This window comes from Chlorocebus sabaeus, unplaced genomic scaffold, assembly GCF_047675955.1.
Source record: "Chlorocebus sabaeus isolate Y175 unplaced genomic scaffold, mChlSab1.0.hap1 unalloc_scaffold_256, whole genome shotgun sequence".
Taxonomy (NCBI): Eukaryota; Metazoa; Chordata; class Mammalia; order Primates; family Cercopithecidae; genus Chlorocebus; species Chlorocebus sabaeus.
Genome location: NW_027327544.1, coordinates 260,184 through 275,355, shown reverse-complemented (window position 1 = coordinate 275,355; position 15,172 = coordinate 260,184). Strand labels below are relative to the sequence as shown.

At 45.4% G+C, this 15,172-nt stretch overlaps 1 protein-coding gene across 1 annotated transcript; it reads right to left on the bottom strand.

Annotated features, from left to right (window-relative positions):
• Positions 1-611: 611 nt before the first annotated feature.
• On the bottom strand, positions 612-9,907 carry LOC119623631 (uncharacterized). The gene is given in 7 exon segments (XM_073014097.1): positions 612-1,652; positions 1,655-1,894; positions 1,897-1,949; positions 2,384-2,444; positions 2,640-2,763; positions 8,037-8,266; positions 9,280-9,907. Coding segments are annotated over 7 exon segments (1,986 nt in total). The 3' UTR covers positions 612-1,002.
• Between the last annotated feature and the right edge of the window lie 5,265 nt (positions 9,908-15,172).

Sequence of the window (15,172 nt, the reverse complement as noted above, 5' to 3'; positions counted from 1 at the left end):
AGTTTTAATCCTGTGTATGTTCTTGTATTTACAAGGTCCAGCCAGCTACAGTGTGCATTTTCATTTGTCCTTGAGTGGAGATGAGAGAAATGAAACATTCCCACATTTTGAACGTTCATAGGGTTTTTCTCAGGAAGGAGCTCAAGTCTTCAAATGGAACTAACACAACTGAAGGCCTTACCACAAATTTAAATTCAAAAGGCTTTTCTCCACTCTGAGTCCTCCCAAATCTTCAAAAACAGGAACATCTGAAGGCTTGACCACACTTCCTACATTCTTAAGGTTTCTCTGCAGTGTGAGCCTTTTCATGTTTATGAGGGAATCGGAAAGAGTCAATGTTTTACCACATTTCTTACATTCAAGGGGCTTTATTTATTTATTTGTTTGTTTATTGATTTATTTATTTAGAGATGGAGTCTCACTCTGTTGCCAGGCTGGAGTGCAGTGGCACAGTCTCGGCTCACTGAAACCTCTGTCTCCTGGGTTCAAGTGATTCTCCTGCCTCAGCCTCCTGAGTAGCTGGGATTACAACCATATGCTACCACACCCAGCTACTTTTTGTATTTTTAGTAGAGACGAGGTTTCACCATGTTGGCAAGGATGGTCTCGATCTCCTGACCTCGTGATCCGCATGCAGAGGGCTTTCCCCCAACGCCCCATTGCTTTTTATGTCCTTGAAAAAGAACTAAGACCACTGAAATGTGCCACCATGCCCAGCTAATTATTTTTATTTATTTATTTATTTATTTATTTATTTATTTATTTATTTGTTTTGAGACGGAGTCTCGCTGTGTCGCCCAGGCTGGAGTGCACTGGTGCGATCTCGGCTCACTGCAAGCTCCGCCTCCCGTGTTCACGCCATTCTCCTGCCTCAGCCTCCTGAGTAGCTGGCGTGAGCCACCGCGCCTGGCATTATTTTAGTTTTTGTAGAGACAGGGTTTCACCATGATGCCCAGGTTGTTTCACATTGTTTTAATCCAAACTGGTTATAAACTCCTGGGCTCAAGCAATACACACTCCTTGGCCTCCCAAAGTGCTGGGATTATAGGCTGAGTCACTACACCCAGCCTCTATATCATGACTTCTTTCATGGCGAGTAAGGTGACTGGAACGAATGTAGACTCTACCGCATCTCTGACATTCATAGACTTTTTCTTCAGTATGAATACTTTCATGGAGGTGAAGGAAACTGAGGCGACTGAAGGCTTTGTCACATGGTTTACAATCATAGGCTTTCTCTCCAGTATGAGTACTTCCATGGTTACAAAGGGAATTCAAACCACTAAAGGCTTTGCCACATTGTTTACATTCATAGGGTCTCTCTCCAGTATGAATGCCTCCATAGTAACCAAGGGAAGTGGAACAGCTGAAGGCTTTATCACATTTGGTACATTTATAGGGTCTTTCTCCCGTGTGAGTCCTTTCATGCGTCTTAAAGGAACAAGAAAATCTGAATGATTTTCCACATTCCTTACATTCGTAGGGTTTCTCTCTAGTGTGAGTTCGTTCATGTATTAGACAACAACCGGAAACAGTGAACGCTTTACCACATTGTTTACATTTATAGGGTTTTTCTCCTGTATGAGTTCTCTGATGTCTTTCAACTGAATTGAGAAAATAAAAAGCTTTCCCACATATCATACATGTATACCTGGATTTCCACTGTGCATTATCATGTGTCTTCTAACACCTGGAACAGAAACGAAGAGTTTCCCACACTGTTCACATTTATATTGCTTCTCTCCATATGGTTTGTATCCTGAGTGAGCTAGGATGTGCCTATTAAGGAGGGAATGACGTACAAAGACTTTTCCACAAATACTTCATTCACATTGCTTTAATCCAGGAGAAATGCTCTCATTCAGATCAAGCTTTGGAATTTGGCTGGCAACTGTCCATATTGACTACCTTCTTTGCTTTCACACAGTCTCTGTATCATATGATTTCTGTAAAAAAAAAATGACAAGCACATTATTATAGCTTGGTTTAATAACTTTCTACTTATTAATAGGTCTTTGACTTACACTGCTACCAATACCAAGGAAAATGCTTTTTTTTTTTTTTTTTTTTTTTTTTTTTTTTTTTGCCATGACTGAATTATTTGAAAGTAAATGGGTTACTACTGAAAACACAGCTACCACCTGCATGGCTATGACCAAATTAGTAACATTCATGTACACAATTTTGTAGTACTATTTTCAAGTAAACTGTTTTCCAAACACTGACTGCTACGCTGAAGTACATTACATTTTGGATGAAATTTTTCTAAAAAGAAATAAATTTCAAGTGACTCTTATTTGTTTTGATCGCTTGTTTTTAAGTTCATGACAAGCTAAGATTCCTTCAGAGGACTTTATTTCCTCTTCTCAGTGCAAATTATCTTATCTCTTTCCCAGGTTTTTCAAAGTGATCTTCAATATTCTGGCCTTTCCATTTGTTTCCTAAAATACAGACCCACAAAATTCTCACAAATTATTACAAACTATAGAAACATTACTAGATTTAATGTTCATTGTACACAGTGCCCATGCCTGATTTCTTCACCAAATCATTCCCTTGCCACATTCCAAATCACAAATAGCACTGATGATAGGGAAATAGTTCTGTAATTAAGTGAAATGTGTTGTCATTCTCAGCTACAGAAGCCAGGTTCCTGCAAGTTTCCTGCATCACTTCTCTGCAGAGAATCTTCTGAGAAGAATCTAGCAAAGCCCATTCCTCCTGAGTACAGTTCACAGCCACATTCTCAAAAGCCACGGAGTCCTAGAACATGCCACACATGTGGATAGAAGGATGGGTGGGACTGACAGCACTGGGAATCTATACTCAATCCATAAGCTGTTTACATGAATCTAAAATTTCCAAGCATTTATTCTGTGACTTGATTGTCACAACTCTTACTCTGTTCACACATACTCCCTCCCACACAGCAGTACGAATGCTAGAATTGAACTATTCAAAAAGGCAACAGCAAAGTAGAAACACCCATCTTATTAGAGAATCCAGGGAGTAAGATGTGCTGCTAGGAGTTACCTTTCAACTTCACTTTGTACATTTCTAGTATCTGTCATAATAAAGTCCTACCTGATGCGCATAAGGGAGTTAATATTATCAGTCCTGAGACTACTTTTTCTTAAAAACGTCTGCTCACAAAGTTCCATCTTTGTTTGTATTAGTAATTTACATTTTGAAAGGGATTCCACCAACCCAAGTAATAAGAATGACTCACTGCATCTAAATGGCTTATGCAATATATTTGCCAAAACTTTTTCTGTTGAAGGTCCATTATTTTGTGTCACTGCAGTGGTGCTTAGGGAACCAGACACCAAAACACAGTCTGAACACTAAGTGTTCAATGAGTTTCCCTGGTAGACAATATTTTACACGTGCAGTCACATGTTAACTGAGGAGTTGAGCCCATGCCATGTGATTACACCAAGACAGAGTAGGCTCATTAAATTTAACTGAGTAGTAAATCAAACCAATAATTGATATTTGGTAATACTAATGCCACAATTTTAAAAATTTCTATTGCACAATATCAAGGTAGTAAAGAATAAGAGGAAATGCGACACATGTTTTTTAATGACATTTATATCACGACTTCCAGATGTTATTCCTATGAAATCACAGAAATTCCCAGCTCAGGTTGTTTTTAGGCAAGAAAAACTACTTTTTCTTACGTAGTAAAAATGACAAATGTCTAATGATTTTTAGTCATCTCAAAAAAGAGTGATGGCTTGTCTAACATATTTCTAAGATTTTCAAGCGAAAATATTCAGGACAGCATAGTATTAGCAGAAAGATGAGCAAGCAGATCAAAGGGAAAAAAAAGTGTTAATGACCCAGCATTCATATGGAAAGTTGATGAATGATAGAGTTGGCACTATAGACTAGAAAAAGAAATCACATGCATTTTAAAATATGAGACAAACCAGGCTGGCATCTACTTGGGAAAATGCATCGCATTCTTCTCTATTCCATGAACCATAATCGACTTATTATATATTCAAATGTGAAAGATAAAACCAGAACACTTTCAGAAGTCACAGGAAGATTTTTTTTTTTTACGAAGGATTAGGCAGAATTTCTTTTATGTAAGAAAACAGTAACAAAGGAACAGACAAACTCAAACATATTAAAATTTAGGGAATAAAAAGAAAATAGAGTGGGCAGGGCATGGTGGCTCATGCCTGTCATCCTAGCAGCTTGGGAGGTTGAGGAGGGCGATCACCTGTGGTCAGGAGTTTGAGACCAGCCTGACCAACATATCAAAACCCTGTCGTTTTGTTGTTTGTTTGTTTGCTTTTTGAGATGGAGTCTCACATTGTCACTTGGGCTGGGGTGCAGTGGCAACATCTTGGCTCACTGCAACCTCCACCTCCCGGGTTCAAGCAATTCTCTTGCCTCAGCCTCCCGAGTAGCTGGGATTACAGGTGCCTGCCACCAGGCTCAGCTAATTTTTTTGTATTTTTAACAGAGACAGGTTTTCATCATGTTGGTCAGGCTGCTGTGGAACTCCTGACCTCATGATCCGCCCACCTTGGCCTCCCAACGTGCTGGGATTACAGGCCTGAGCCACTGTGCCAGGCCTAATACCCCATGTTTACTAAAAACACAAAAGTTAGCTGGGTGTGGTGGTGGCTGCCTATAATCCCAGTTACTCAGGAGGCTGACACAGGAGAATCACTTGAACCCGGGAGGCGGAGGTTGCAGTAAGCAGAGATGGCGCCACTGCACTCTAGTCGGGCTACAGAGCAAGACAGTGTCTCCAAAAAAAAAAAAAAAAAAAAACCCTCAGGTATCCAGATAAGAGGATACAGATGTGTCCACTGTCATAAATTCTTCACCATGCTGCAAGAGGGAAACTGACATTTTGGTGAATCTTTGTAAGTCATCAATTTATCTATCACACTTTTATTTCAGCGGTAGCATTGACAAAGCTAAGTCCTACAATTCCATTTGAAATTACCTTTGAAAAGAACAGACCTTTAAAACTTACTACACTCACTCTGGGGAAGAAATAAATACGAATTTTTAGCAAATAAAATACATCATTTTACTTTGCCTCTTTGGAAATAGTATGTTTATCTTTCAAGCTGTACAGATAAAATGTATCTTACAGTCAATGAAAAACTGAAACTCAAATAAGTGGAGAAGCCTTTTCAAGGTAACAAATTCAGGGAGAGGCAGTGCAGACTCCAACACCTTTCTAAGTGTCACGGCAGGCCATTCTATCCCTTGGGACACCCATCCTGTTCAGTAAAGTACTCAGTGACCACCTAGGAGGCACTGGCACTGCTCTTTGTCCTCCTGTGCGCCTTCAGTGCATTTTCATGTTCAGGTTGTTGCACATCCTCTCTGGGGTGGGTTTTCCTTGTCCTTTGGGACAGTTTTTCTCTCTTCACAAGTCTGAGACAATCTAGAGAGCAGAAATCATTTCTGCCTTTTCCTCTCAATATCACCATCCCATTGGCAGACCATCAATGTGTCTCCGAGGAATAAAAACTCCAGCTGGAGGAACAGTTTTAATGACCTAGCTTTAATCACATTACGTTGTATTGTCCATTCATTTTAATGTCCTAAAATTTTAATAACCCTAAGGGGTCACCATTTTAGATGAAACTATACTAGGAGATTCCTCTAAGGCCAAGAGCATCCAGCTACTCCCCTGAGAGACCCTATCCCCTACCTGAGGCTGTCCTTGGCGATGAGATGACCCCGGGGCTAATACTCACTAGACCCTCTAATAGACATGGCCACTGTGGGTATCCTGGCTCATCCCCACACAGTTCTAAAATACCAGGACAAGGAAAAGGCAGGAGGGTGGCTGAGAACACAGCACCCTGTAAAGTTTTCACGTGGGGACCTCAACCTAAAGACATTTTGGTAATATGTCCCCTTAGGAAAGATGAAAAGAAGAGAGGCACAAAGATTTTTTTTACAGTAGAGTGCCAGATGATTTATTCTCCGCTTTCCTCTCATGTAAAGTGCTTGGAAACAGAAAAATATTTTGGCCAAGGTGGTTCGTGCCTGTATTCCCAGCACTTTACGAGGCCGAGGTGGGAGATAAATTAAAGTCAGGAGTTCGAAAACCACCTAGCCAACATGGCAAAACCCTGTCTCTACTAAAAATACAAAAATTAGTTGGACGTGGTGCTGGAAGCCTATAAGCCCAGCTACTTGGGAAGCTGAGGCAGAAGAATCGCTTGAACTCGGGAGTCAGAGGTTGCTGTGATCTGAGACTGCATCATTGCACTCCAGCCTGGCTACAGGGTGAGACTCGGTCTCAAAAACAAAAAAATATATATATAAATATACTTTGAAGTTATTACATGTATTTGAAGTTATGGGACTGACTGTAGGTAGAAACAAGAGAAGGCAAGGAAAGTTTTTATATTTATATTTATATATAATTATATAAAATTAATATACATAATTATAATATATAAATATATCATATAGGCTGGGCACAGTGGCTTACACCTGTAATCCCAGCAATTTCGGAGGCCGAGGTGGGCAGATCACTTGAGGTCAGGAGTTCGAGACTAGCCTGACCAACATGGAGAAACCCCATCTCTACTAAAGACACAAAAATTAGCCAGGCATGGTGGTGTGTGCCTGTAATCCCAGCTACTCAGGAGACTGAGGCAGGAAAATCACTTGAACCCGGAAGGTGGAGGTTGTGGTGAGCCCAGATTGCGTCATTGCACTCCAGCCTGGGTGACAAGGGTTAAACTCCGTCTCAAAATAAATGAATAAATAAAACAAGAAATATATATTTACGTCTAAATATATAATTGTAATACATAAATGTATATATAAATATACATTTATTATAAATTTATTGATATATGAAATATGTTTATTTCTGAGATAGTGTCTGGCTCTGTCACCCAGGCTGGAGTGCAGTGGCACTATCATAGCTCATGGGAGCCTTGAACAGATGGCTCAAGCGATCCTCCCACCTCAGCCTCGTGAGTGGCTAGGATTGCATGCACACACCACCATGCCTAGCTAATTTTAAAATTTTTTGTGGAGACAGGGTCTTCCTTTTTTGCCTAAGCTGGTCTTGAACTCCTGGGCTCAAGTGATCTTCCTGCCTCACCTTCCAATGTGTTAGACGTGGGCCACTGCATCTAGTCTAATGCATTTTTTAATTTGCGAGTTTATATTATTTGATATTTTGAAGTATTGAATGTGTTGAACAACCAACTTGCAGAATTCTCGAACAATGGATGGTCAGCTCTCATGTCCTGGTTCAAATCGCCCCAGCACACCATGGCTAGAAACCTTTCAGCCAACTTCCACTTATGTGTCCCGGGGCAGGACAATGTCACTTGGCCAATCCCCACTAAGAGGGACTCCAGAAAGGCAAGAAACTATTCTGTTCTCTATAATGGAACCTGACCAGGGAGAAGGCAGGTGGGAGGGCCAGCTGGGCCCTCCAACCAGCAGCGTCCACCATCGACCAACTGCCCTAGAACTACACCGTGCTGGGCATTTGGGGTACTGTTATGAGAAAGAGTTTCCATTTTTCTTCCCATGGGACCTTCATGCTAGTGGCAAGAGACAATTTTTTTTTTTTTTGAGAGAGAGTTTTGTTCTTGTCACTCAGGCTGGAGTGCAATGGTGTCATCTCGGCTCGCTGCAACCTCTGCCTTCTGGATTCAAGCAATTCTCTTGCCTCAGCCTTCAGAGTAGCTGGGATTACAGGATTGCACCACCACATCTAGCTAATTTTTGTATTTTTAGTAGAGATGGGGTTTCACCACGTTGGCCAGGCTGGTCTGGAACTCCTGAGCCACTGCACCCAGTCAAGAGGGAGATTTTCAATCAATAACTATAATTGTGATGAATGCCAGAAAGAAGAATGTGTGTGATGGGGAAGGGACCTAAGTTACTGTCTCATATTTTAACACTTTCACAGGCAATAACTAAAAACTTAGAAGCTTAAAACAACACACACTTTTAAGCCAATTTTGGCAAACTAGGAGTTGAGCACATTTTAGTGGGTCCTGTGCTTGGGATCTCACGCTAAGCAGCTGGGCTGCATCCTCATCTGAGGCTCCACCAGGGCAGAATCCATTTCCTGGGACCCGGTTGGCAAGGGCCCAGCTTTTTGCTTCCTTGCCTACGGGGCCCCTCCAAAGGTCTTTTCTCAGCACATTATCTCCCTCCGGCAGCGCCTGCAGGCGGAACCTTTCTCTCAAGTGTGAGAAGGTGACGCACTGTGACAGTGACATCCCATTGCTTTTGCCAGGCTCTATGGGTTAGAAGCCAGTCACCGGTTTTGCTCGTACCCAAGGTCAGGAAGACTATACAAGGGCATAGGTTATTGGGGGATCAGCCACTTTAAGGTGTGGCTGCCACCACAGAACTTGGTGAGAATTTAAGGGTTGGTAGGAGCTGGCCAGGTACAGGGGTGAGGGTGTGTCAGGCAGGGGTGAGGGCATGGAGGGGGATGCAGAGGCCTGCACCCTGGAATGTCCTTTCACTCCCTGAGGTTTTGTTCTCCTGATCCCTGAGTACATCCCAGAACACGGTGGGGCCCCAGCAGGGGAGAGGTAGGGAAGCATGTGTTGTTCATCTGGGGAGCTTGTTAGGCAAATCAGATTAGGGGCCAGGCTTTCAGTGGTGGGTGCGAGCGTGGGAGTGATGAGTGTTCAGGTGTGTGTGGGAAGAGCGATGGGGATGGGGTCAGCCCCAGCCACCATGAAGACCTTAAATGTGCATCCACCCATCCCAGCAGCCTCCCCGAGTGAGTGCCTTCAGGGTGCAGGTCCTGTTTTACACAGGTCCCAGTAGCTGGGACCACAAGTATGCGCCACCACGATCGACTAAGTTTTTGTATTTTTAGCAGAGATGGGGTTTCATCTTGTTGGCCAGGCGCGAAGCCCCCGGTGCCACCCGAGGCCTCAAGTGATCCATCTGCCTCGGCCCCACAAATTACTGGGATTACAGGTGCGAGCCACCGCGCCTGGCCCTACTTCAGTCCTAAAGCCCACCATACGTGCTTCCAAATGTTTGCTGAATCACAAAGTGAACGAGTGAATGGGACTACGTGACTTCGGGCAGCAGGCAATCCTATTCCTTGGACCTCAGTTTCACTTTTTGTAAAGCAAGCCTGTCTCTCGCTCTCTGCCCTAAAAGCCTGAGTTCTGGGCTTGAGATGAGCGCGTCCTGTAGAGCAGACTGCAGGTGGACGTTGAGCTGGGTCTTCTAGGAGGCCAGGATCCGGCCAGCTCTTGGGTCCGGTCCTCCCGCGGAAACCTGTACGCCCAATCCCAGCGCCGCCCCGCCCAGCCTCCATTTGTTCCCCTATGCCCCGCCCTCTCCGCGCGGATCGCTCCCCATTGGCCGGGTGGCGGGCCCTGGACGCCCGGCTCTGCTGGAGGCGGTGCGGCGGGCGGCAGGCGGGGCCCTGTGCCCCAGCGTGGTGTGTGTTGCGGCCGCAGCCTCGCGCCAGCTGCAGCTCCTTGATCCGAGCCGGATCCTGAGCGTGGAACACGGGCTGAACCCGCGGCAGCGGCCCCGCCCCGGGACTCCATTGTTGAGGCTGCCGCGGCTCTGTCGGCTGCTCAGCTGCGCTCCAGTCGGCCCAGGCGCGCGGCGAGGAGCGAGCACTCGTAGGCGGCGGTCTGAGGTGAAAACGGGCAACGAGGTCTCCGGACCGGGCGGGGGTCTCTGCCCCGGGCGTGGCGGCTCCGAGTTGGGCTCCGCAGGGTCCGAGGTCGGGATCCGGGGTCCTTGCGCCTGGGCTTTGTCTCGGCCTCGTGTGGCACCGGGGGCTTCGCGCCTGCTGCGATACCACGTGGGCCCGCGCGGGGGTCCCGGTCACCCTGCCGGTAGGCGCCTGTCCCCACTGCTCCCCGGCTCCCCGCGTCTGCCGCGGAGGGGGCTGCATGGACCCGGGCGCTGGCTTCTGAGCCGAGATGACGTCACTGCACTCCAGCGTGGGCGACCGAGTGAAACTCCGTCTCGAAAAAAAAAACCCGGTAAAGTGTTTTACCCAGCCTAGGTACGTGTGGTAGAGCCGAATGAAAGCTTAGAAAAAGATGACTTGAGAACTAGCCCAGCAGAGGAATCAGGTGGGATGTTTTGTTACTGAGTAAGTGAAACTTGCACCTGTTTTCTCCCAGGCCTCGTAGAGTTGTGTACAACAGAGAGCTCAGGTGTTGGGGGCAGTTGACCGGTTGAAGAATGCGTTGCTATTATGGGAGGAACATTGGGCTTTGAAAAAGCAGAACTGGATCCACGTTCTTGCCTGGTAACTCTAACTATCATCTAGTTTGTAAAGGGGAATACAGTTCACTGAAAAATTCTTATGACAGTGGGGAAAGGATTGGGGTGTCTGCATTGGTTTGTGTAATATAGGTCATAAGAACGAGCATTTAGGCTGGAGGGAGGCTTTTCATCTCTATAACTTTACTTTCACAGGACAATTCCATCACGATTTGAAGATTTTTGAGTGAAAACTACATTGTTCTGCTATGTGTTTCGGGGCAAATTTCTACATACAATTTGCTTAAATATTTCAGATGATACAAGAATATATGTGTGGGGTAAAAAGCTGAAATTTGCAATCCCCCTTCTATAGAAGTAACCATTGTGAATAGTTAACTCTGTATTCCAGCTATTTTGTATACTATAAATACACTGTGAACATTTGAGTGTATATAGACATGTATGTTACACACAGTTTTAGAGATGGAATATTGCTGTGTTGCCCATGCTAGTCTCAAACTCCTGAGCTCAAGTGACCCTCTTACCTCAGCCTCCCAAAGTTTTGGAATAACAGGCATGAGCCACCGCGCCTGGCCTGCATGAGTATATTTACTAATTGCTAAGTTACTCTGTTCAATATGTGTCTATTGAAGTCCCCCATGTGCCAAGCATTATTCTGAATACCTTATATGCACCAATTGACTTAATTTTTAGAGCAGCTGTCTTATTGTGGCCCTTTTACAGTGAGGAAACTGAACCACAGAGAGGCTGGGGACGTCGTCTAACATCACACAGCCAGTGCTGTTGGAATTGAGGTTTGAACCCAGACAGATAGCTTCAGATCTCTTAGCTGTTATCATAGATGGCACTCCCAAACCTTAGGGCCGCCTCCCAAGCCTTGCCTCCGATACGGGCCCGCCTGAGCTCTGCGAGAGCCGTGTATGTGAGGTTTCTTTCCTCTTTAAGAACACAAGTCTTGGAATTGTCGCAGACCCTGGTAGGACCTCTTGAAGACCAAAAACAGGGATTCTTCAAGCCTGACCCAAGGCCAGATCTCTGATTTAGCTACTTGGAAGGTAGACGTGGAAGAGAGTAATTTTGCCAGAACAAAAAGTCAGGATGGCTGGGCTGACTCGGCCAGACGCAGTGGCTCATGCCTGTAATCCCAGCACTTTGGGAGGCCGAGACAGGTGGATCACCTGAGGTCGGGAGTTTGAGAGCCGCCTGGCCAACAAGTTGAAACTACGTCTCTACTGAAAATATGAAAATTAGCTGGGCTTGTTGGCGGGTGCCTGTAATCCCAGGTACTTGGGAGGCTGAGGCAAGAGAATTGCTTGAACCCAGGATGCAGAGGTGGCAGTGAGCTAAGATTATGCCACTGCACTCCAGCTTGGGTGACAGAGCGAGACTTCGTCTCAAAAAAACAGAAGGAAGGGGAAGGGGAATGCCTGGGCTGACTCATAGGGAAGAGGCCCTACAGCAGCCGTAGGACCTTGGCCACTTGGGTGGAAAAGAAGGAAGAGCTTCACCCATGGCGGTGACCTGGACTGCAGAAACCACACTAAACAGTCCACATCCTGGAGCCGGGCCACCCCATTTGCTTCTCTTCTTGGGTAGGGGTTGTGGGGAGCTTTCTACCCTGGAGGGTGAGCTGCGCAGCTTCTAACCAGGGTAGGCATGTGTCTGTCCCTGGGAATACAGACAGCGTTCTCATAAGCAGCCCAAATACTCCTGAACAGCTTTTTGTAGGGTGGGGCGGGGTGGGGCGGGGCAGAGGGTCATTTTGACTCCTAGGTACGTTTTCCACTTTCACTGCTGATAACTGTGTTACAGATGAAAATTTTGTTTTTGATACTGAAGAGGGCTTAAGAGACTGAGCTATTATGGCACATCTAAGTCTGCTAAAATAGAACCACAGGGTAGTGTAGGAAAATCTCTTCTAAATTATGGATCATATATGGTGAACGTTAGAAGCCATGTGTACCTAAGTTGAAAAACCAAAACATGGCTTGTATTTGGGTGACCCCGGTAAGTCTGGATGCCACTGCGCCTTGTGTGAACACAGGATGCTGAGGTGTAGGGATGAACAGGCTTTTTCTGGACATCTTGCGCTTCTCCCTTGGGGTAAAGTGGGGTGGCAGTAGCAGCGCACAGCTGTTGGGCCCCTAATATTTGTCGGCTGTTTTTCCTGTGGGATTCCATTTAATGCAATCTTGGAGGTAAAATTATGTTATTGAAGATAGAGGCTTAGAGAAGTTAAGAAAATTGTTCAAGGTCACATCATTTGTTTTCTTTCGTTTTGTTTTTGAGACAGTTTTGCTCTTCTTGCCCAGGCTGGAGTGCAGTGGTGCGATCTCGGCTCACCATAACCTCTGCTTCCCAGGTTCAAGTGATTCTCCTGCCTCAGCCTCCCGAGTAGCTGGGATGACAGGCATACGCCACCACGCCAGGCTGATTTTGTATTTTTAGTAGGGACGGGGTTTTTCCATGTTAGTTACCCTGGCCTTGAACTCCCTACTTTGGGTGATCCACCCAACTCAGCCTCCCCAAGTGCTGGGATTACAGGTGCAAGCCACCACGCCTGGCCAAGGCCATGTCATTTCTTAAGTTGAAAGATGAAGTACTTGATGAACCCAGAAGTTTGACTTCAAGGCCCTTGATCTTTCCATAACACGTGGTTCCTTCCCTGGTTGGTGGGAGTGACTGAAGAACTGAAGGAAGCTGTGTTTTGTGGAAAGAGGACCTGAGGGGTGTATGGTCTTTCCAGGCTTGGAATCTGCCATGCTGGGCTTCTGAATTGTATAGCTTGGCCATATAGTGAGAAGCCCCTCATTTAAGACTTATTTTTTGGGGAAAATGAAGGAAAGCCACCCACATGAGACAGGCAGAGGCGACTTTCTCAGAGCTGCTGTGGCAAGAGAGTCGGCACCGTCACTTGCGTGTGGCAGAGACTGACATGCAAGTGAATGGCGGATGAGGAGTGGGGAAGCTTCAGGATGGAAAGAACGGCTCCCAGTGGAGGCTGTTGTGGGGGCTGGAGGCGACTGTGCAGAAGTGGGGTGTCCTATGTGATTGGTTAGGGGCATATTTGGCTTTCTCTGAATGATCCTAACTGGACACAGGGGCCAAAATTAGGGTGGCTGTCAGTTTTGAGTCAAGTCCTGGTCACCTGGGACAGAGTTGTGGTTTAGTTTCTGGGTTGTGGAGAGAGAGCAGTCTGGCTTCCTGTCTGATGTGCTAGCCTGGCTGGCCTCCTGGCTGTTGACTGTAGATAGGGGATTGGTTTCCTGGGTGGGCAGCCATAGGTTGTGGTCTGAGTTCTGTCTTTATACATATGATCAGGCATGGTCTGTTTGTATATTCAGTCCCTCATTTTTCTTGTCAGTAAAAACATCAAGTGACAAATTGGATACCTTGGGAAGATTTTAGATGTCTGTGTCCCCTGGAGGAAGTTTTCACATTCACATGGAATCAGAATGAATATGAACAATGGGGCCATTTATCTTGAAGATTTAAAAGAGGAAATCTTCAACAATACTACCTCGGCGCCATTGCCTCTTTGTCCATCCTTAGGGAATGTGTTTTTATGCACCGCCGGCTCATCGTCCACCAGTTTGTGGTGGATCCAGTTCTCTATACGTCTTACCTTGTGTGTATCTCATTGTTTGCTAGTGTTACCTTTCCCCTTCGTCAGTGTAGTTTATTTGTGTAGCCTCTGTTGGTAGGAAGTTATTTGTGGAATTTGTGAATGGAAGGGACCTTGGAGTTCTGCTAGGTCAACAGAGTGATTTTAGAGATAAACGGAAATACAGGGAAATGTTCCAGCTTTTTTGGTGGCAAAACCAGGAATAGAAAGCAGTGTTCTTTGTGCCACAATGTCATTGGAAGACAGCTCAATGTAGGCCTAAAATGCAGAATAATTAACTTTCATTTGTCTCTGCTTCTGACTCTTGCTATCAGACATTTTAAATTGACCTAAATGTGTTAGCAGAAATATGAAAAGTCCTGACTTGTTTACATATAAGGTACTTTGTCGCCTACTCATTTGGTTGTTTTTTTCAACAGGATTGAAAAGACATTGTTATAAACTGAATGTTTATGTCTCCCCCAGATTCTAGTACTGGAGCTCTAACTGCCATTGTGATGGTATTAGGGGGAAGGAGCTTTGGGAGGTGATTAGGGTTAGATGAGGTCATGAGCGTGGGCCCTGGTCTGACAGGATTAGTGCCCTTAGAAGAAGAGAAACCAGGCCAGGAGTGGTGGCTCACACTTGTAATCCCAGCACTTTGGGAGGCCGAGGTGGGCAGATCATGAGGTCAGGAGATTGAGACCATCCTGAAATCCTGTTTCTACTAAAAATACAAAAATTAGTTGGGTGTGGTGGCACATGCCTGTAATCCCAGCTACTCGGGAGGCTGAGGCAGGAGAGTTGCTCGAACCAGGGAGTCGGAGGTTGCAGTGAGCTGAGATTGTGCCACTGCACTCCAGCCTGGTGACAGAGTGAGACACTGTCTCAAAAAAAAAAAAAAAAAGAGAGAGAAAGCCGAGAGCTCGCACTGCCCTGGTGTGAGGAAACAAGAAGAAAGGTGGCTGTCTGCAAGCCAGGAAGAGGTCCCTGTCCGGGAACTGAGTTGGCCGACACTTTGATCTTGGACTTCCAGCCTCCAGAGCTGTGAGAAATAAACTAATGTTTAAACCACACAGCCTATGGTGTTTTTTATGGTATTTGCCTAAGGTGTTATGGCCATCTGATTTGACTGATACAGAGATGGTTCCAGAATACTGTAGCCTGTATCTGAGTTGGTGTTGCCATGAAAATAAATGTAGTAGTTCATTCCTTTATATAAAGATAGAGCTGTGAGCCCAGGGCCTTTGCTCATGTCTTAGTTGAGTCTTGTTTTCTCATAATAGCTTCCTAATTTCTCTTTCCCCCCTCTAATTTATA